Source organism: Scardinius erythrophthalmus, assembly GCF_964197995.2.
Source record: "Scardinius erythrophthalmus genome assembly, chromosome: 3".
In the NCBI taxonomy this organism is placed as follows: Eukaryota; Metazoa; Chordata; class Actinopteri; order Cypriniformes; family Leuciscidae; genus Scardinius; species Scardinius erythrophthalmus.
The window spans coordinates 26,617,252-26,640,005 of NC_138223.1; the positions used below are offsets into that span (position 1 = coordinate 26,617,252).

The window sequence follows — 22,754 nt, forward strand, 5'->3', positions numbered from 1 at the left end:
CATCAGTCTGTAAATTATTAATGGCTCAGGTCAAACCACATCATCCTTATCCATCAACACGTTCCGTTTTGACATTGATCTTTTCCCCACTTTGCCTTCCGTATCTGTTGCCTCTGAAGGACAGGAACACTCCAGTGCTTATTTTAGCTGCTCTCTGAATATGAAGATCCTTTAGAATTGGACCACTCAATCTGTCCATCAGCCCTTGAGAGACTGGCAGATGTCACGGAGGATTCATATCAAAGTTTGTGCATGGAAGTGCAATGTGGAGTGCTTCTGTCTGATCTGGGAAGATTTAGACCCTGTGGTCAGTGTCTGGGCAAGGATGTTCGGTGTGGGAAAGATTGTATCCTCTGTGTGTCATTTTGCACCTTGCATTGCCCTTTTTTAACTCCTTATGCTCATGTGAGTGACTGTGAGGTGATCTATCACACTCACCTCACAGTCACAGACATATTATACTTTATTTCATTTTATTAAAAAGCTTAAACCCCTCCACCCCCCACATTTTTCAATTACCCTGATGCAGAAAGCTCTTGAAACCTTATAATGTTGAATGGTGAACAGGACAAAGATACAAAAGACAACCGATGTGATCTTTCATAATGAGGCTGTGACATTTCATCAAATTACATTCTACTGTCTCATTTTACAATAATGGAATTTTCTTGAAATTGAAACTTGAAAATCATCTCATCAAGGCATATCAATGACTTGTCACATAGTTTTTACAATTTACCTATAGTTAAATTCATAAAGAAATTTGTTGAGGAGTTTGTTCTCAGAAAAAAACAAATCTTGTAGAAATGTATCAGGTCAGAGGAAGTTAATAAATGATTATTTATTCATGCATACATCAATATTTAACTGCCACATTAATATTCATTGAGACTAAGAATCCATATTAATCAGATAAAGTAGATTAGAGATAGGGGAGTAATTTATCTTGAAAACATACACAAGCATATGCTTTCATCTCTCGCTCATCATCTTAAAAAAAGAAACAAAAAGTCTTGTATTTAAATATTGTACTTTTTTTTTCTACCTATTTTCTTACTGGCCCCATTCAAATCTAAACAATGATGTTGTGTACATGTATTTAAACTCTCACCCTTGAACCTTTCATAGTTATGCTCTCTAACAGTGCACTTTTTTTCTCTATACCACAGCCAAATGTAATAAGTATATCAGATCAATACATAGAGTGCTAAATGTCAAATACAGAACATAAATTATTAAAGAACAGTCGTCTCAGTCTCTCTCTTACTCATATTTGTTCTGACAGGCACACTTCAGGTGTAAAAGCTGATATGCCATTCCATACTGCCCATAGCACTTGGCCAGCTCTCAGCAGCCATTGATGCGGGTGTCAAGTCCGATACATCACAGGCTTTCCACTAGAGACATAGCAATTGTTACGTGACTGCAGGATGTGGCCAGATTAAATGTGTAACTAAGTTTGGGGTCAGCGGGCACTAGACAGATCCCTGCTATTAGACCAAGAGGAGGGCAGAATGAGCTGCATTGACTGAAAAAATATGAGAAATGAGAGACGTGGAAAAGTTTCTCAGAAGAGAAGAAGCTGAATGCCGTTGCTGGGTTACTCAAATATAATAGTCAGAGAGTGGACGAATGGGCTGGAGCCTCAGCACTGACTTGGAAACTAGTGAGAGTGTTTTGTCAAATAACATTTAACATCAGATTTATGGACCCCCTCAAAAAAACAAAAAAACAAACAATCTGTAGCCTATATCGTGAAGTTTTTTAGTTGTTGTTGTATTGACACAATCTCTTTGAAAAGTCTTTTTCAGTCTCAGCCAGAGGCTGGAAATATTTATTTCCTCAGGCTTTCGCTGGGGAGACAAAACTATAAAGTATATGGTATATGATTATCTTTTAAATGAACTGTTTTTTTTAAGAGATATGAAGAATAGGGAGTAAACAGTGGCAGGGATCCACTCACATTAAACTTGCGTGGGCCCTCGGCTGCCATATGAATCTATTTGTTGCCCTGAGGCAACAAGCTTCATCTGTGCCGGGAGTTTGAACGCCTAGAGAAATGAACGTCAATGTCTTTGATCTAAGTCTCTCGTGCGTGATTGTATCTTTGCAATCCGAAGCACTTGGGCATGCTCGCTCATTTACACTATAACCACAGCACCAAAGTGCATCTAAACATACAATTACAGCCACAATCAGTAATTATGATAATAATAAAATCATAAAAAGTTGATAAATGACAGAAGCTTTTCTGAGCAATAGAGATAGCCCTCCTGAAAATGAGAGTGTTCCTTGTCATCCTAAAAGTTTAATGCCAAACTCATTATATGAAGTATGGTCATAGTAAATGTAATGTATAGGGTCTATTTGCCAGAAAAAGGGATCAGGGTAACAGTTTATTTTGATGGCCCCCTTCAAAAAGTTGACTAAAAGTAACGTTCTCCCTTGCGTGAAAATCGCGAATGCGTGGGTTCCTATTGAAATAACTAGATTTGACACAATAAAAATTTGCTGAACAATGGTAAATGTGATTGCGCCTTTAGAGTTGCTCATGCAGAAGATTCTGTGCTTTTAAACAGTATGTTGAAAGTCAGAGCATCTGTAAATGTTCCCACTTCATTAATGTTTGGAGTGGGGTTTCTCTCTACAGGAAGAGAAACATGGAAAACCTAGTGTGGAGCTCGAGCTAAGTGATAACAGAACAGTTTGAGTGGAGGAGGGAAAATCTCTGTATCTCTCTAAATCTATCTGCTTTCCAATCTATACATTACTTCCCAATATGCAATTTTTAATGCTTGGCTTCTTTTGTAACTATTGTCATTGGTAAATGAGAAATATACAAAATAAATGGCATTATTTGTTTGAAAAGTAAAGTACACGATATTAACTGGTTAACTGTGGCATCATGACCATACTGCCATTTTGATATTCAGTACAACAGCACTCATGTACATCTTAACATAGATCTTAATATACATCGAAACAACTTAACCACAAACACCCAGCAATTATAAAGGTAATAGCAGCTGTATAAAGGGTGATAAAGTGAATGCGGCAATCTATTGGTTGTAGGCAATGTACATTTCATTCAGTGCAGTCCAATGGCAACTAGAGAGAGAGAGAGAAAGAGAGAGAGAGAGAGAGAGAGAGAGAGAGAGAGAGAGAGAGAGAGAGAGAGAGAGAGAGAGAGAGAGAGAGAGACGCCTGATACAGCCTCAGTCTCTTTCCCTTTAATCTTTTTTTTTTTTCAGTCAGTGCTGCCTCTTTCTATGGAGACAATCAGATTCTCTACAATTGACTGTGTCTCTGCAGTGATTTCAACGAATTACCTTAATCTATCTGGGTCATTTACATCAGATATGTTGCCGTTTCTCTGTTGAACAGTCTCCGGTGAGCCACCTCTCTTTCGGACGGCAGCATCACGTTGGATTTTAACAGGGGCAGAACGGAGTTAGATTTTTTCCCTTGTGTGGCACATACATTTTGACCGTACCTCAGTAAGTCGGGCGGCAGGACAGAAGCAGTACAATGCAGATACTGCAAAGGTAAGACACACGAGCAGCCGTGGAAGTTAAAGTAGCGCATCTCTATTTTGTGTTTACACAGTTGAACTGTTTGTCTGACGCCGCGTACACGGTTATTTCCCGCTGCTTCACAAGATTGTTCCCCTCTTTCTCTCGCTCTCTGAAAGCTTCATCCATCCGGACTATGCAACAATTTTGCTCTGAGTGTTTAATTCGCGCCGGCTACACGCGCTGCATGATTTGCATGAAAAAGGCTGACCGTACAACCTGTTTCAGTAGTTTTTTGGGCAATATATTTTGCGTTTCGATTTTTTTGTCATCGAAATTATAAGTGTGATCAATAAAACCCTTATATTCTGCTTTCCGATATTATTACTATCTACATTTAGAGTTGAAAAGCAAGTATTGCACGAAAGAGTCTTTCATATGCGTCATGGGAAATAGGCAAAATGTACGCACTTGGACAGTCTGCATATGAGGGGAAATGGCTTTAGAAGGGGAATCGTGTGGCAGAACTAAGTGTTTTCAGTAGGCTATAGTACTACTTACCTGTGGCTAACCAAAGCTCGGTACAGTGAGATATGCTTCATGATTGTTTTCCTCACTAGTGCACATCCATATGCGTGTTAATCAGACATTCGGCTAAATATGTGGTGGCGATAAATCGTTCGAAATTTCGTTTTTTTTTCCGAGAGAGAGAGCCATAATATTGGATCAAGCTTTGAAAAAGGCGAGGTTAGACTAGCTACTTAAAAAACATAATAAAGTCATGATAAAATACATTATCAGTCTGAGACGGGACACTTAAGGTGCGCCCAGATTGAAGAAGATTTGGTTTAGCGATTTGTGTTTTGTAACATAACTCTCGCCTAGATTTGCTGTTGACTACAGACGAACTACATTCTCCTCAAAAGATGTGGTGACCCCGGACTTTCATCACAGGGACCACTGTTTCAGCCCAAGCTATTCCGCTCATGCAGCGGTGAGCCACAAGGTGGTACTGTGGACATCTCCTGCATGCGTGTTTTGGGGATGGAGTGGGCCGCCTCTCGAACATTCGCACTGTACAACATTTTAACCTTCACTTCTGTCAGGATGCGCGGCAACTGCGTGACATCATGTCAGACTGCGGTGAAATAATGTTCATACTTAAGGAAGTGCAAACAGCTTCAGTCATTCTACCCCAAATACGTTAATTAGCTTTAGGTAGGCCTATGCAAATCTGTCCCTATACCTGAATACTTTGACCTGTAACTTAGGCTACTAATAAAAGTTTTTAACAAAATCTTGGGACAACTTTCTTTGTATCTGTTAGGCACCTAAAAATGCACAATTTCCGGTTACTTTGCTCTTGTGGTAGCCTATTATTGGATCTTGGTGTTATGTTTTATTCAGTTTTGGGCAGGTATATATTGCAGGTTTCGGTGGTGTAATAGGATGTTGATAGGAAGAGGCCTGGACTGATCATGAGCTTGAGAACCTTTTTGTTTTGTTTTTTCACTGTTGATTTAAATAAGATATACAAATAGAATGTGATGAAGCTACCTTTGAGTGTTTAATCACATGAACTGAATATATATTCTAATTTAAAAATAGGCTGCTGCTTTTTAGAACAATATTTGTTCTGGTCCTAGTCATTTAGAGGTGCAGTTCAGTATTTCCCTTACTATTTCCCTTTCTCTCTCACTAGCTCATAGGATCAGTGATTTGCCTTTGAATACATTTTCACTCTCTCTCTCTTTGCTTACTGGGGTTCCTGTCCACACTCAGTCAACTGACAGAAAGATAGAAAGAGAGAATACAGCTTGAGAAAACAAATTCCAGCTGACTTGCTAGTCCAGACGCCATGTAGAATAAGTCATAGCAGGTGCATTTGCAGCGGAATCGCATCACGTTTATCCGAAGTTCACCCAAAGGTCACAGTGGTTTCTATGCTTTATTTCTTGGTCTATCGTTTGGACCGAATCAATACTATCTCCTTTGCATCGTGAGTCACTCTTTGAACAGTGCAATTGTTAGAGCCTTCTTCAAGTAGATCATTTATTATAATTAAAATGCAGAGAGAGACCCGGCACCTTCATTGAGATTCGCGTGAGTTATCTTCAGTGATCACACAGGCAGGGATTCTATTTTCTCTCCTTTTAGTCTCCTTGGTGTCATTTCTTCCTCCTTTTATTTTTCAGACTCACCCAAAAAAATATTAAAATTCCAACCAATCACCTTTATCTAAATGTAGCTTAGACAGATGTGGCCGTGGGGAAAATTATGAATTTAAAATGTTATGCATTTACTACTATAACATGGGAGAGGTTTTTATAATTAGTCAATTGAGAACATCACTAAACTGATTGAATATTTTTAAATGTTATTTACTCTATTTATTAATTTACTTACATTAACATTTAAAACAATATATCACATTTACTTGATGGCAGTGAAGGAAGAGTTCACCCCAAATTAAACAAATATTTTGATGCTCAAAAATTGTATGACTTACTTTCTTCTGTGGAGCGTAAAAGAAGATATTTTGAAATATGTCACTTTGAGTTGTTATTATTATTATTATTATTATTATTATTATTATTATTATTATTTCCACCAGACAATGAAGTCCAATGTTGTTTTGGACCCCAATGACTCTTTTATTGTGTGGACAAAAACTCTTCATACAGGTTTTGAACAATGAGGGTGAGTAAACCAAAGGAACCTTTCTTTTTGGTTGAACTATCCCTTACATTCTTTGTACTTGGTTGTTGCAATAGGGTATTTTGGCAGAAAGTGCCTCCAAACTGAGCCTCTTGAATTTAAGCATTGCTTGAGGATGTAGCAATATTGGCGTAAAGTTATTGAATAAATCCCTCTTGGCTGATCTGGACACCAGACGAAGAGCGCATACAAACTGGTGGATGTTACATGGCTTTTTGTCTGCGTTGGAAATTAAATTGCCGGCCAGACATTCAGACCCATCTGCTTCGGAGGACAAATATGTACGTGAAAGGTTTTCTGAAATGCCCAACTCAATGTCAGGATATTTGATGATCACAGGCAAAGAAAACAAGGGCTTATAAATTAGTAGGACTATAGATCTACAAAGGCCTCTTGATGGAAAACGCTATCTTAATTCTTAATTGTTTACCAGTCTATTAATATATGTATATATATATATATTTAGAAAACTTTCTTTTTTTTTGTATCTCTTCATAATGAAGCCACTGCAGCATGTACAACACAAGCCTTGATGTCTGGGCTAAATGATGGTTTTAATAATGTGTACAGGGACTCAATCCTTATGAAATTCTCACTCCTTCATTAGATTCTGCCTTAGATGAATATCACCTTTCAAATGCTCTTAAATCCCTGTAATTGTTAAGTAGAATAATATTTTACAGTCATTTACCATATCAGGGGATGTTTTCTGCATTGTATAAAGGAGATAATGCTTCTTTGTTGTTTGTTTTATTGTGCTTTCATGTTTTCTCTTGTGACCGTCAGTGCTTTAAAACATCCTGCTGTTGTAAAGCGTTCTGTTATGAAGTGGAGAAGTAGAGATAACCCTAATCCTTTTGTAATTTAGCATTGCTCAACACCAATTTAAGTTAATGTGACTGTCTCAATGAGTCTATTATATCATCACTGCTTTGTTCGCACAATTAACTTTCCATGGGTTATACTATCTACTATCTGATCTCTGTTGAAATTGCATTTTGATATGAGGAAATGAAAAAAGTTATATCAATCAATCTTAGATTCTTGAAGAATTATTTAGAAAGGCTTTGAAAATTACAATGTAGATAAAGCTGGGTTACATCTGTTGAACACACCATATTTTGAAGCTGTTGGCAAAATTATGCCTTTTTATATGTTGAGGATTTCAATTTAAATAAGAGGTACTGATCCAAGAACAATCTCATATGAAGCTTCCCTACTCTGGTTTCACTGACAGAGCTATTAATGGAGGGATCAGAGCGAACGAAAGAGTTCATCACTTGTAGTTTTACTCAGGACTTAAGTCATTAAAGTTTCCCTCCAGAGGCTCCAAGGAGTCCAGCTCAGTAATTTGAGGCAAATGTGCATGAACAATCCATAAGATGATCTTGAACCTTATATAAAGCTAAACAAATCAGAACTGTAGTGTGTGTTGTACAACTGTGTTGAAGTTCAAGAGTATCAAAAGCACCAACTGATGAGGATCTTCTCAATTCTTTTCACACCCACTCTCTTCCTCTTTCTTGAATGTGGATGAAATGCATAGAGCATTCATTATTCAAATTCTTTCGCACGGTAGCATTTATTGTGCATAATCTGCTCTCAGCTTTGTGTGATTCTTCTGTTTGTTCATTCAGGTGGAAAGATTATCGTTTTTTCAGCCAATAAATGTGATGCAGACATACCGTTTTACTATTCGCATATTTAAATCAAGGCAAATTTGTATTCACATCTACTCCAATATATATATGTCTCTAAGGAAATTTCTTTTAAATGCTTTTTGATTTATTCCAGAGGACCTTCCTGGAAAGATTCGTGAAAACACTGTGACCTTTAGTGTTTCCACAGCAAGAGGCGTCTCAAACCAATATCTTTCGTGTCATTTATTCTTCTGTAATCCTGTACGAATGGTTTTCTATTGCTAAATTCCCAAATTTGTACTTGAACAACATATCAGAGTCAACGGATAATGGATAAATCTGTTTAGATTTGTAGATGACTCAGCCAGAGACATGATGAATTCTACTCTCTGAGCATGCTCATTGCCTTTATATATCAGGCTATTATTGATGGTGATTCTGAAGAGTATTCTGTAGCTCAAACAGAAGAGCATGGTGGTAGTGCAATGAAAATGTCATGGGTTCAAATCCCAGGAAATGCCTGGACTGATAACATGTTTGCTTTGAATGCAAATGTTTCTTTCAAATAAATACATGTAAACATGACAAAAAAACAACACACATCCATATTTCAGGATTTGGAATATCAGAATGAAAACTAATAGCATTCATTACTAGATCAAGCGATCAAAATACTTCAAAGTCTTAGATTGGTCTTTCCTACATTAAATGGATAGTTCACCCCAAAATTAATAATTGATTCACCCTCAAGTTGTTCCAAACCTGTATGAATTTCCTTTTTTTTTCTGTTGAACACAAAAGAAGATATTTTGAAAATGGTTACCAAACAATTGATGGGCCCCATTGACTTGCATAGTATGGGAAATAAATGTTATGGAAGTTATGGCCCATCAACTGTTTGGTTACCTACATTCTTCGAAATATCTTATTTTGTGTTCAGCAGAAGAAAGAAATTCACACAGGTTTGGAACAACTTTTTTGGGTGAACTATCCATTTAAGTAATGAGAAGGAGAATAATGTATAGATTGGACAGAATTGCTCAATCATACAGCATGTTTCAGTCACAGATAGACAGTTTCTAGGCAAATAGATCAATACTGTATATTCCAAGCATACGTTTTCAGTACAACTAACCTCATACATGAATTGATATAATATATTTTGTGTTTACGCAACAATGCAATACTAACAGTTATTTGAGCCTATCAATTTACCAGACCACTTACTTTATAAATCGTGGCCCAGTCAATGGAAACGTAGAGTCATATTTCATTGTTTGAATCTAGAGTATAATGATGTCTAAGTGTTAGCATTTATTTGTTATTTGAGTCTATTCATGTATTTTTTTCCTCTTTCAGTGCAAGGTTACCTTGGCATCTCCGATGCTTAATGCAAAGCATACACATTAATAAAGGAAATGGAATTCCTTTGTTTTTGTTTATGACAATGAATGAAAATTTACGGGCTGTTCTTTCTTTCCCACAGGCAAACCAATAAAGGAGGAATTGAAAGGAGGGAGTAATTACACCAGAGGACAGCTCAGGGAAAAAAGCCACATTTTGTTTCTCGTCAAAAGGATAGCAGTTAAAGAACGACAGAAATACAACTGAGATCCAGAATCGCCCTCATGGCTACGGGGAATGCCGTGATTGTTGATTTGATTGGTGGGAGTGCTGTCAATCATCTGTCCGTTGCAGCCTGAAGGCAGGTTTCACCTTGGCTGTGGGAGAAGGGAGGAGTGTAGGACTGTGAATTCAAATAACTCTGCCAACCGCAGCTGGACCATGTCACGGCTCAGAGGAACTCCATGGATAACACTCACCATGGTTCGTCCGCTGGCTACTCTCCGCCTTTTTTCCTGGATTGTGCTTGCGGCTGCTTGGCTAGCCATTACACAGGGCCAGCAGCAACCTATTGTCACGACAAACTACGGCAAGCTAAGAGGCTTGAAAACATCTCTGCCCAATGAGATTTTAGGGCCTGTGGAACAGTATCTGGGGATTCCCTATGCCCTCCCGCCCACGGGGGAGAGAAGGTTTCAACCCCCTGAGCCCCCCATGTCCTGGCCTGGGATTCGAAATGCCACACAGTTTGCTCCCGTTTGTCCTCAGTTTCTGGAAGATCGGTTTTTACTTAATGATATGTTACCTGTATGGTTCACCGCCAACTTGGATACCGTTGTAACCTACGTACAAGATCAAAGCGAAGACTGCCTATACTTAAACATTTATGTTCCCACCGAGGATGGTATGTAATTTCATTACCATAACATAATGTGATGTATGTCTTTAATTTTTTCTTCTCGACAAGTTTCATCAATGTTTGTTTGCTAATTAGGTTGTAGATATTACATCTTTTTAGTTGTGATAGATCATCTCGGTTGTTTTACAGCACCGTCTGTTTAGTTAGCATCATCACAATGCGACCTTTGAAGATTTTCCAAACTCAGCAAGTTGAGAATTCCCAAATGGCTTTTTGCGTGTTTGTTGCTGAAACTCTGAAATTAGATTTGACCATTTTTTTTTTCAGGCTTCAGCTGCATGATGGTGAGTTGAATTTAGCTTGAATACTAGATTGACAGATTAAAAATGTAAGAAACGGGATTAACTTGCAATTGAACATCAGGTTGCATAACAACAAATTTACATCTGGGAGAAGTCTCTCATGGAGGTTAATTTGCCACGTTTGTATCTTCAAGTTATATTATATAGACTTAATTGCCCTATAATTTGAAGATGTCACAATTTACTGTCTGTTGAAGATACAAAACCACGTTTGTATCTTCAAATTATATATATATATATATATATATATATATATATATATATATATATATATATATATATATATAATTTGAAGATACAAACGCGGCTAATTAACCTCTGTTAGAGACTTCTTCCAGATGTAAATTTGTTGTTATGCAACCTGAAGTTCAGTTGCAAGTTAACTGCAGTTCTAATTAACCTCCGTGAGAGATAGAGATATGTATGTATGTGTGTGTGTGTGTGTGTGTCTGTGTGTGTGTGTGTGTGTGTGTGTGTGTGTGTGTGTGTGTGTTTCATTACTATAACATCATCATGATATTTAGCCATGGATGTGATTAGTCAGTCATTTGGGGAGAGGAAAGGGAAGCTATGAATCTTTATTACATAATGCTTTTTTAACTTTATTTATAAATATAACAGAAGTATGTATTGGAACCTGAATTCTGGAATCCATATTGAAATTTGGAATAACTGGAATAATTAGGAATATTATCAATGATTATGACCTGAAATCAAAGTTACTATATTCCTATGTATTCATGACTGTTGCAATGCAGTAAATTTCCAACAGAATGTGTCAGAAAATTGTGACATCTCACAGTTGTGCTTTAAAAAAGTCCCTACTGTGATGTTGAAATTCAATCCTCTTTTGTGTCATACTGAAGAAGATGGTCATCCCCTGTTAGCTTTCAAACACTTACCGCCCATTATGCCTTGGCTCTCCAAATTGCCCTTTTCAAAATCCTGTGTGATATGGGAACATCCTGGTATTTTGACTCAAAGAGGGACTTGCTCTGAAGTTGTGCCACTGTTGAAAGAGGATGACAGATATATATATATATATATATAAAGCCCTTTTGTGCCATATCAAAAGAAAAAAGCATGATGTTCAGGGCTAGAATGGGAAAACCTGAATCACCTCTTCCTGATCTGTAGAAAACAGGTTAGAGATATAAATTCTCTGTTTTAGTTTCCTGCGTCTTTTGTTAGCTAGACGCACAAAAGAGACTGCAGTCTGTTAGTGACGGAGTCAGCTTTATCTCTCAGTGTTACGAGTGAAGGCTGTGGAGGTGGCATCCTGTTTTGTTGTGAATTAATCACAATGAATGCCTCAGCCTGAAGGGACGGTCTTGGTGAAGAGACAATGCAGGCTCCCTTCCACTCTTTAATTGGGAAAGCTAACCAATTTAATTTCTGTTGGACTATTCAAAAAAACCATTCAGAGAAAAAGAAAGACGTTGAAAAGAGGCAGTCATGACAAATCAGTGCTTGTTACCCTCATTGTTTATCTCAATGGGTGGACTTCTTTAACCTAACATCTGAAATCCAGTCTTGTTTAAAAGGTAATGGAGATCTACATGTAGATTGCAAATGGGTAACTGACAACTGTGATCATGTATTGTAATTAATCCCACTCCCTGCTGTTCCACTGCCTATCAGCCTATCAGCCTATATATAAATTATATGACCAGACAATAATTTACACACTTTTTATTCTTGCAGATACTTGTAAATTATTTATTAATTGTAATTAATTTATTTAGAGATTTATTTCTGGATAAAAAAAAAAAAAAAAAAAAAAAAAAAAAAAACAACAACAAAAACAAACAATTATATAGTAAAACATTTATAATAGCAATATATAGCCACAGTGATATGGTAAAATCTTAGTATGTTACTAGAAATACTAGTCATAGTAATTATTAGTCTTAGTCTTATGTCCTAATTTACATGTATGTGCTGATTCCATCATTTGAGAATGTCCCAAATAACTTCAAAGCAACAAAATCTGACCTTTTTTTTTTACCAAAGAGTTGAAATTTTGTCAAATGTGCTTATTTGATAAGTAAAAAGTGAAGTATCATAAGTATTTCTTATTTATATAAAGCCGTAACACACACACACACACACACACACACACACACACACACACACACACATATATATATATATATATTTTTTTTTCATTTTTTTTTCGCTAAACTTTATTTTCACCTTGAAGTTGTTTTTTGAATCCTAGACTTTCAATCTTATCTCATTCTCTTTCACGCCACTAAATATATCTCAGAATACATCTCAGAAACTGCTGATCTCCTGGGATTGTCACACACAACAGTCTCTAGAGTACAAAAAAGAAAGGAAGAAAGAAAACAGCAGTTGATGGTGATGCTGGTGAAATTGCTTCGTTAATGAGAGGGTTTGGAGGAGAATGGTTTGAACGGTTCAAGCTGTCAGGAAGGTGGCAATAACTAAAATAACAAGGTATTACAACGAAAAACATCTCTGAATGAACACTTTGAACCTTTAACTGGTTGGCGGCAACAGCAGGCAAACACAATATTTTCCTCTGTCAGCCAAGAACAGGAGGCTGAAGCTACAGTGGGCATATGCTTGCCAAACTGGACATTATATGATTGAAAAAAAAAGCCAATCCCTTTGTCTGATGAATCATGATTTCTGATGCGATGCAGATGGTAGAGTCAGAATTTGGTTAACCACGTTAATCCATTGATCCATCCCTTAATGTTATTTGAGCATCATTTATTTCACATTCAACCTGCTATGATCTGCAACCTTGTTGACTGTGTGCATCTCTTTATGGCAAGAGTCTACCCATTTTCTGAGTCCCCAGCAGGATAACATGCCATGTCACAAAGACTGGTGATGTCATTGAGTTTTGGGTACAATGGTCTCCTGGAAACGGCATGAATGTGAAGCTGACAAATTTGGAGCGAATGTGTGATGCTCTCATGTCAGTTTGGACCATAATCTCAGATTGTTTTTACAACCTTGTTGAATCCATTCCATTAAAGGTTCACCTAATAATGTGGCCAATGTGAATAATATAATTTATATGCATGTGATAAAAAAAAAAAAAAAAAAAATATATATATATATATATATATATATATATATATATATATATATATATATATATATATATATATATATATATATTTCAAAATGGGGGGGAGGTTTCAAGGTGAAAATCGTTTAGGTACCTGTAATACAATCACACATGATCATCTCTCATTTTGTGCCCCCACTGTGGCTATTCATTTGTTGCTGTCAATCACCTCTGAATAATTGGCCATTTCTTTTGGTTAATGTGTTTTGTGTGAAACCTTTATTTGAGCTGTGGGGATAGTATCGGCCGCTGGGTAATGATGAGATGTCCTTTAATGTTCAGCCAAAAAAAGTGTTCAAAGCTAGTTTAACTTAGTTCTTCATATTCTTCAGGTTGAATTATTAATGAATAAAATGTAATGAGCTTCTGAACTAAGGATTAATAAATGTGCTTCGTACATGCTAAAAATACAGATTCAACCTGTGCTCAGGAGAAGAAGAAAAAGTAGATTAATACACTATGATTTGGAAGTGTCAAACCTGGGCATACAGGGGTGGAGGGTATCCCTGTGATTTTTTTTTTGTGGTATGCATATAATTAGTGTCAATGTTCAACACTCTTCCTGAACACATTCCTGTTTTATTAATTATTAATTCGTTATTTTTTAAATAAAGTTAGTTTTTTTTGTACAAAAAAAGGTTACTGCATTGATTATTTTAAATATATAGTTACATAGAAATAGAAGTATACAAAACGATATAAACAATACACACACACACACACACACACACACACATATATATATATATGTGTGTATATATATATATATATATATATATATATACACTGTATATATATATATACACTGTATATATATATATATATACACTGTATATATATATATATATAACACCAAATTATGTAAATTATTTTTTTATTAATTCTGAACAATCAAATGTAAATAGCATAAAATTAATATCAAATGTATTAATCTAGAACAATGACATTTACATGTGAAATACATTTAAATCATTTTAATATTGTAATATCAAACAAAAATTTCATAAAATTGGAATTTAAAACCATAAAATAGAATTCCAAAAATAACATTCCATTACTTGTACTATATAAAAATTGCATCATGCAGAATCCATTGTGCCATGTTTCCAAATGTAATTTCATTCATGTTTTAAATCCTCAACAAATTTCAATTAAACAGCATGGTGCTAGAAACTTTCCTTGGAGATTAAGGTCTAAACAGACACATTCGCTCCAAATTTGTCAGCTGCACATTCATGCTGTTTCCTGGAGACCATTTTAAACTAAACTCAATGACATCATTCTCTGTGACATGGCATGTTTTCCCGTTGGTGTGAACAATCCAATAGACAATGGCCATAAAGAGATGCACACGGTCAGCAAGGTTGCAGATCACAGCAGGTTGAATGTGAAATTTAAAAAATGTTCAAATGGCATTAACACTAAAAAATTGAGAGAAAACAGCAGTAAGTATGTTATGTTATTATCATGGCAACCAAATACATTGCAAGCTGATTTGAAAAGAAATTCTATGAATGAAAGAATGTGCAAATCAGCTTGCAACGACAAATATTAATTTCCTTCTGTTATTTCATCCTACCGAGAATGAAAAATGATACCAGAAACAGCAGGTATAGGGGTTTCGACATTTCAGATCGGAAGAATGGACTATTTAAAACATTCTGTTGGCTTTGGTAGACCTATTCAGGAAAAATCTTGAATAGCACTGAAAATCATTCTGTGACACAAAAGTAGGATTTCCAATTATGAAATGGGACATGTCTTATTTTGTGTGGTATCTTTCATTTAGTTGACAGCATTTCAAAATCATAGATATGAATATTTAGCTGTTAGAAATGCTTTTGCGACCTCTGAATGAAATTCTCCTCAGTCTTGACATTAATTAAATAATTTTATGTAAGCACATCAAGCTAATCTGTAGCCAATGTAACCATAACATCACTTATACAGTCATTTATGTAAGGCTAATGCTGAAACACTCTAGCATAGTGAATACGCATTTCTATAATATTTTGTGTACTTTAAGCACTTAGTTAGAGTCGCCTTCGGGTAATTTTTAAAGGTATTATTAAGGAAGATATGTCAGGGTATTATGTATTTGACCCAACTCATATTTTAATGTTCTTTCATATTTTTTGTTGGTATATTGTGTTTTAGAAGTATTAGAATTAGAATAGTATGTTGACATGTGATACAGTGTAAAAACTAACTATATATACATAAGAATGGAAACCTCTAACTATTTTGCTGGCCATAGGTTTGTTGTAGTTGTAGTTCACCACATTCTGTTGGCATTGGTAGACCTATTCAGGAAAAATCTTGAATAGCACTGAAAATCCTTTTGTGACACAAAAGTAGGATTTCCAGTTATGAAACGGGACATGTCTTGTTTTGTGTGGAATCTTTTATTTGGTTGACAGCATTTCAAAATTATAGATATGAACATTTAGCTGTTAAAATTGCTTTTGCGACCTCTGAATGAAATTCTCAGTCTTGACATTAATTATGTCTGTCTGGCATCAGGTTAAGCCTGGCACTGGTGGCTATTATTTAGGACTGGGGTGGTCTAAACTGAGGTTGGACCCACTCCTGAAAAGCAAGGTGAGCTTGCTTTACTACTCAACCCCAAGGCGTTCCATTTAGCGTCAATGTGACAATCTAGTTTATTCATCAAACTCTAGAGGGTCAGGCACATCATTACCAGATGGCACAAGCTGACTGTTGATCCTGCTGCCAATGTGATTTAAATAGTCTGGTTCATTGTTTTCTGTAAACTAACCCTGCAGCGCATCATCAGAGTTCCTCTGAAACCTTCCACCTCCCTCAGCTCCACCTGCCTAGATCTGCCATTGTTATGTCTATTTATGGAGCAGCAGCATATCTTATATGCTCACAGCAGTATGTATGTGTATCTGTTAGAATCAACAGCAGCAACAACAGCGTATATCAGATCTAGTCCGCCAAGAGCAAATACATCAATGTTGCCATATTCAGTAACATGCTAAACTATTCAGAGTTTTCATGATTTAATTTTTAAGCGTATAACTATTCAGTCTGGCTGTGGAATTCAGGTTAATGTGTAAAATATCTGTGAAAGGAACGTTGGTGCTCCAGTTTTAGCTAAGAGCACAAAACTTCAGTTAGTGGAATGTGTCCGAGCAATTACACAGCAGTGTGTAGGGCAGTGGATCTCCCTCCTCTGGTAGGAAGTCAGATGGAAAGGCCGGGTTAAGTGTATGTGGAGCCATTGAACCATAGAACTTCACCACTGGGCGACACAACATGTGGGGTCATGTGTTCATAGACACATTCATACACACTCACATGCCAATATATATTAATATCTTTACCCCATTCCACATACATATATGCACATGTGCATGTGACCTCTTTTGTATATTTTTATCTGCATTACCTATTTACATGGCTCTGATGTAGTAAGATCAAGTGTGCTAAATCACTTGTACAGTCAAACAGATTGTGTGTAAGCTTTATGGGCATATTGTTGGTGATGTACTAATAACAATTGCACACAAAGCCAAATGTGGAAATAAATTGGACTCATAATTATGGAAGTAAAATAATGTCAAATGTTTTTGAAACAAAAAGCCTGTTGAATTGCACTACTTGAAAAAAAATAGGCATTGCATTAACCATGCTTGCATTTTAATGCATTGTATTTTTAGGGATTGCAGTTTTATGGGCTGAAATTCAACATGGTTGAATATTTAAGCTGTGAATATTTCAATTAAAAACATTTCAAACACATTTTCATTATTAAAAATTCAATAATCCATATTCACCTTTCATATTTCACTTCCAAAATATTCAAACTGTTTAAAAATACCTATAACCTATAATATTCAACAGGCAATTTTCGGTCCATTTTATTTCGCTTTGCAAATTCGCTTCCACAAATTCAGTGGTTCAAATTCAACAGTAAATTCAACCGAACTGCAGGAAAAGCAGTAGATTACCGAGATACTCTCCATCTGCTGTTAGTCAACCTCACCAGCAGGTGGTGCAAAAGCGTTTGTTGTTGACGAAGACTAGCAACAGTTAGAGCAAGCCATTCATTCATAAAACTCATTTAACAGCAATGCAAGTGTATTTGTGATTATTATGACGGCGGTTTTATGTTAAATTCATTGTCTTCACGGTTACTTTCCCTGTGTAGCCTACAAGCATCTTTCTCTACCGTGAACAAGATTATAATGTTATTCCCCGATGCGGATATACAGATCCAACATTACATTTTTGAGGTTGACATATATTTCCCTTGGTTGTTTAGTTGCCTTAACTTTATATTGTGGCGATGTGCTGCATGCAAGCTATTAGGGTTTCCCTCAATACTTAAGGATTCCCCAGCTGGACATATAAAACGCTTAACGTAGCTTAATGGACTAATTACAGTGATATAAAAGACCAAACTCGCAGGCAAGCAGATTGACTCAGAATAACGCGCAAAGTTTAATGCTGAGCGTTTCCCAGTGATAGACTGGCATAAAGTTGGCTTGACGTTGGACATTCGCACATTTAGGGACCGTCTCTAAAGTGTATACGACTTTGTTATACACGTTTCTAACTTCAATAGCATTTGAATAGAACGACTTACAGTCATAAAACCAACTGTAAAGTGTTCATGTAGTGTCAGGCATAATGCGCACCCTTTGGATTTTTGATATTTATTCAAATAAATTAAAGTTTGCTATTGAAGTTAGAAACGTGTATGCCAATGTTTTATGCAACTTTTGAGACGGTCCCTAAATGTGCGAATGTCCAATGTCAAGCCAATTTTACATTTATTAGGCTACATTTAGTCATTTATTTAGCAGACGCTTTTATCCAAAGCGATTTACAGTTAAGCTACCAATAGGAGGACAACAATATGCAAGTGCTATGACTCTTCCCAGTTTAAGCTAATGTAATACACGTAGGCATAGCCTACTATACTATACTATATATATATATATATATATATATATATATATATATATATATATATATATATATATACTGTAGATAGAGAGAGAGAGAGAGAGAGAGAGAGAGAGAGAGAGAGAGAGAGAGAGAGAGAGAGAGAGAGAGAGAGAGAGAGAGAGAGAGAGGAGAAGAGAAAGTGTTAGTATTGATCAAGTGTTGATTTTATGCCAGTATATCACGAAACGCTCTGCATGAAACTTGCGCGTTACGTTCATATTCTTAGTCCATCGAGCCTATATAGTAGCCTACAGCCTACATCCCCAATAAGGTGCGAGTTTGGTCTTTTATATCACTGTATTGGTCCATAAACTACATTAAGCCTTTTGTCCCGACAGAAGGGGAATCCTCGAGTGTGAGGTATTGAGGGAAACCGATTGTAATCCTGTTCATGTAGAGAAAGCTGATGACATGTAGGCTACTCAGGGAAAGTAACAATGAAGTTATTGAATGAAACATAAACACAGCTTTTGTGTCTTTATCATCTTTTCCGCATATATACTGACACAGCTCATTTTCATTTTATGAATGAATGGCTTGCTCTAACTGTTGCTGGTCTTCGTCAACAACAAACGCTTTTGCACCACCTGCTGGTGAGGTTGACTAACAGCAGATGGAGAGTATCTCGGTAATCTACTGCTTTTCCTGCAGTTCCGTTGAATTTACTGTCGAATTTGAACCACTGAATTTGTGGAAGCGAATTTGCAAAGCGAAATAAAATGGACCGAAAATTGCCTGTTGAATATTATAGGTTGTATTTTTAAACAGTTTGAATATTTTGGAAGTGAAATATGAAAGGTGAATATGGATTATTGAATTTTTAATAATGAAAATGTGTTTGAAATGTTTTTAATTGAAATATTCACAGCTTAAATATTCAACCATGTTGAATTTCAGCCCATAAAAATGCAAGCCCTAAAAATACAATGCATTAAAATGCAAGCATGGTTAATGCAATGCCTATTTTTTTTCAAGTAGTGCAATTCGACAGGCTTTTTGTTTCAAAAACATTTGACATTATTTTACTTCCATACGTAATTAAATAATGTTGCATGCAATAATGACAAATGTTATCCATGCATGCAATTTTTGAGTATGACACTTTTTATGATTGTCACATACATGCCAAATAATTGAATGTGATACAGTACTTGTGTATGACAATCTTGAATCAGTTTTAGAAAGGTTGTGGAGCTTAATACAATATACAGTAGCCTGAATTCACAAATAACAAACTGGAATGACTTGCAGTCTTCCAGATGGGTGCAATTTAATCTATTTGCATGGTTCTGTGTTTTGGCCTTTTTATGGAGACTATATCGATTACATATTTAGTGTGCATCAAAACGTTTTATTACTGATGTACAACAGTTCTGGGTAAACTATATTATTAGATAAGCTTTGGGATATTTTTCATGCAATCAAGGTTTGACATGTTTTAACACAGAAAAATTTGAATAATGCAGGGCTTATATTGGGTGCAAAGGCATTTCTGTGGACCTTTAATAATGCATTATTACTTAATCAGTTTAATTATTAGAAAATCTTTAATTATTTATCCTTTGATTCACATCATTAATAACCATGGCCCATCATCAATTTCTTTTCCACCAGGTACATATTGACATAGACAGTTAGCCTTCAACTTAATTACTGAGCCACCAGGGCACTACAGGTGCAAAACCCTTGGGCTTGCTTTATTAAAAATCTGCTTTTTCTCTTCCTTTAATGAGGAGGTTATAAACAAAAAAATGAGAGAGACTTGTCTTATTCAAGGCACAGTCCTGCGCTGTAACTATGAGCTGACAAATCTATCCCAGTATTTAGCTTTAATGAAGAATATGGGTTTTATGACTGATTATTCTTCTTTAACATTACATCTCCTGGAATCTTGTATGTTTAGTTATGTCCTTGACACAGTCTCTTGTCACTAGAAATGGCACGTCATTTTAAATTGTGCAGCACAAACAAACTGCCTCCTTTACATGCCAATTAATTTCCCTGAGGACCTGAAGTTGACGAAAATATCATAGTTAGCAATGGCATGCTTGGTTTAATATTTCAGTGTCAAAATAAGAAGTATTATTACTATTAATTTCAATCAGTAATATTTCAGCCCATGATACCTAGCCAGAAGTCACAACAAGATTATACCACTTCATAATATTTATGTTTAGTTGGTCATTAACAAACTTTTGATGCTGACAGATCAGTTAATGTATGTCACAATATGATCTGAAAATGTATAAATCAAAACATGAATGTAGACTAAATTAAGTAATGAAATTAAGTATTGCAATTTTTTATATCAGTTCTGAAGTGTTGCCAGATTACATTTGACAATTATCTAATATAATTAATGCCATGTAGAGACTTGTTATGATTGAACTCTCTGTGTGATTCAAATGAAAAATTTATTTGACAGCATTCAATCTTTTATGCTGAAGATTTTACGTTTGCATTGTGGATCTACTTTACAATTTACAGATTATTTATATTTAACAGATTATTTTGAACTTCTTAAATTAAATCAATATTTGGCAGAATTTAGGCAGCACTGCAGTACATTTATTCTCTCATTTTACTTAATAAAAATAACTGAAAACTGGATATTTCTGATCATTAATCTCAAAATGATTTATGTCAGTCTGGCATTTTTTGTTTCTTAAAAACTATTCTTAAAAATTACAGTAACCTCACATTTAAAGGTTTAGCATTAAACATGGGAATGAATATAAATTAATTTATGTACAGTTTTGGAATTATGCATTTGGTTATTTTTGTTCAGTGTCAGTTAAATGTTAAGGTTGCACCATAACCACCCCCCCTGAACAAATACAAAGAAAAGGTGAAAATAAGAGGCCAAATTCAACTCATAGCAGATGTGTTTACTCCTGTGGTTTGCTCACATAAAGGCAATATTAAGCAGCGCTTTGAGATTCAGTGAGAATCGATTTGGTGCAGAATTATATGTTATGAACCCCAAATGTCTCTGTGATTTAAACTAGTTTAAAGCCAGATGAAACAAAGCACTGGCCTGGCAAACTGAAGAAGAGTTAGAAGAACACTTTTCAATCCACAAAAATCACCAACATTTACTGTAATAACAATAACTGTAACCATTGAGTTTGACAAAGATTATGTGTATATTGAATAATGTAATATTAGAACAGTCCTGTCGATTGTATTAAATGTATAGCATAAGTAAGGGAATATAATACATTTTTTATATGTTTCATTTTCTGATAATATACATTTGCACATCACCAAATTTTTCAATGATTCTCAAACGACTCATCAGAATAATCAGTCTCTCTAAATTCCTCCTTTCCGCGAGCTACTCTGCTCTGATTGGCCAGACAGCTCAGTCGGTTGTGATTGGTCTACCGCGTACAGCGCGCGTGTCGAAAACAAAAACGCCCATTGCCATAACAACGTCAGCTCTGTCCTGACTCCTGATGGTTCCTACAGCTCAGTGATTGTACACCGTAAACTAAACACTAAATGGCATAAATTTAACCATATCAATCCGAGGCGAGCGTGAGTCTGAACCTGAACCTCCATCGCAAGGACGACTCTAGCAGGACGTTCCCTTATCGGTCAGTCTCTTCTACGTACGTAGTGACCGACTGATAGGAATCTCGCTAGAGAGGCCAATCTACTTCGAGTGAAACTAAAACGAGCCAATACACATTGGCATGCAATCATTTGCATCAGCTGTTCAGCCTCGCAGCGTGGGTATATATTGAGCAGAAGGTGCGATTGCATTTCAGCTTTTTGCTTCGGAGCCAAGCACTTCGATGCTCTCTACAAACTCCTGAGAAACTGAGATTGTGAAACTTCGAGCAAGCTTTTTTCTCGGACCTCTCCACTTTGGTGCGGGTGTGACGGCACAGCAGCCGTCTTTTCTCTCTTCTCTCTCTTTCTCTCTCTTTTTTGTTTTGACTTGAGCAAACAAAAAGCTGTTGTCACAGCTGGTAAGGCGCGCAGTGAGAGCGCTCAACAGCCGTTTTCACGGCTGGCAAGACAGGTGCACATTCCTGTCTGTGTTCGCGGTGACCGTTCCCCTGCGTGCCTCAGCACCAGTGAGAGCAGTCCCTAAAAGAACTTACACAGATAGAGCGCGTCTTAAAAAAAAAAAACAATAAAAAAAAAGATGACGTTCTTTCTGTGTGTGTCTGGATGCGGTCGTTAGTCATCGTGGATGAGTCATGTACCCATTGTGGGAAG

General features: G+C 36.2%; 1 protein-coding gene across 2 annotated transcripts in view; it reads left to right on the forward strand.

The window, feature by feature from the left end:
• The first annotated feature begins 3,175 nt into the window (after positions 1-3,175).
• nlgn4xa (neuroligin 4 X-linked a) overlaps positions 3,176-22,754 on the forward strand; it is a 118,349-nt gene continuing 98,770 nt past the window's right edge. Inside the window, exons 1-2 of one of the 2 annotated variants that reach the window (XM_081360957.1) lie at positions 3,176-3,545; positions 9,357-10,118. In XM_081360957.1, the coding sequence (XP_081217083.1) occupies positions 9,656-10,118 (463 nt within the window). In that variant the 5' untranslated portion in view covers positions 3,176-3,545; positions 9,357-9,655. The remainder of the gene's footprint in view (positions 3,546-9,356; positions 10,119-22,754) is intronic. The other variant, XM_081360958.1, reaches the window with a different exon arrangement.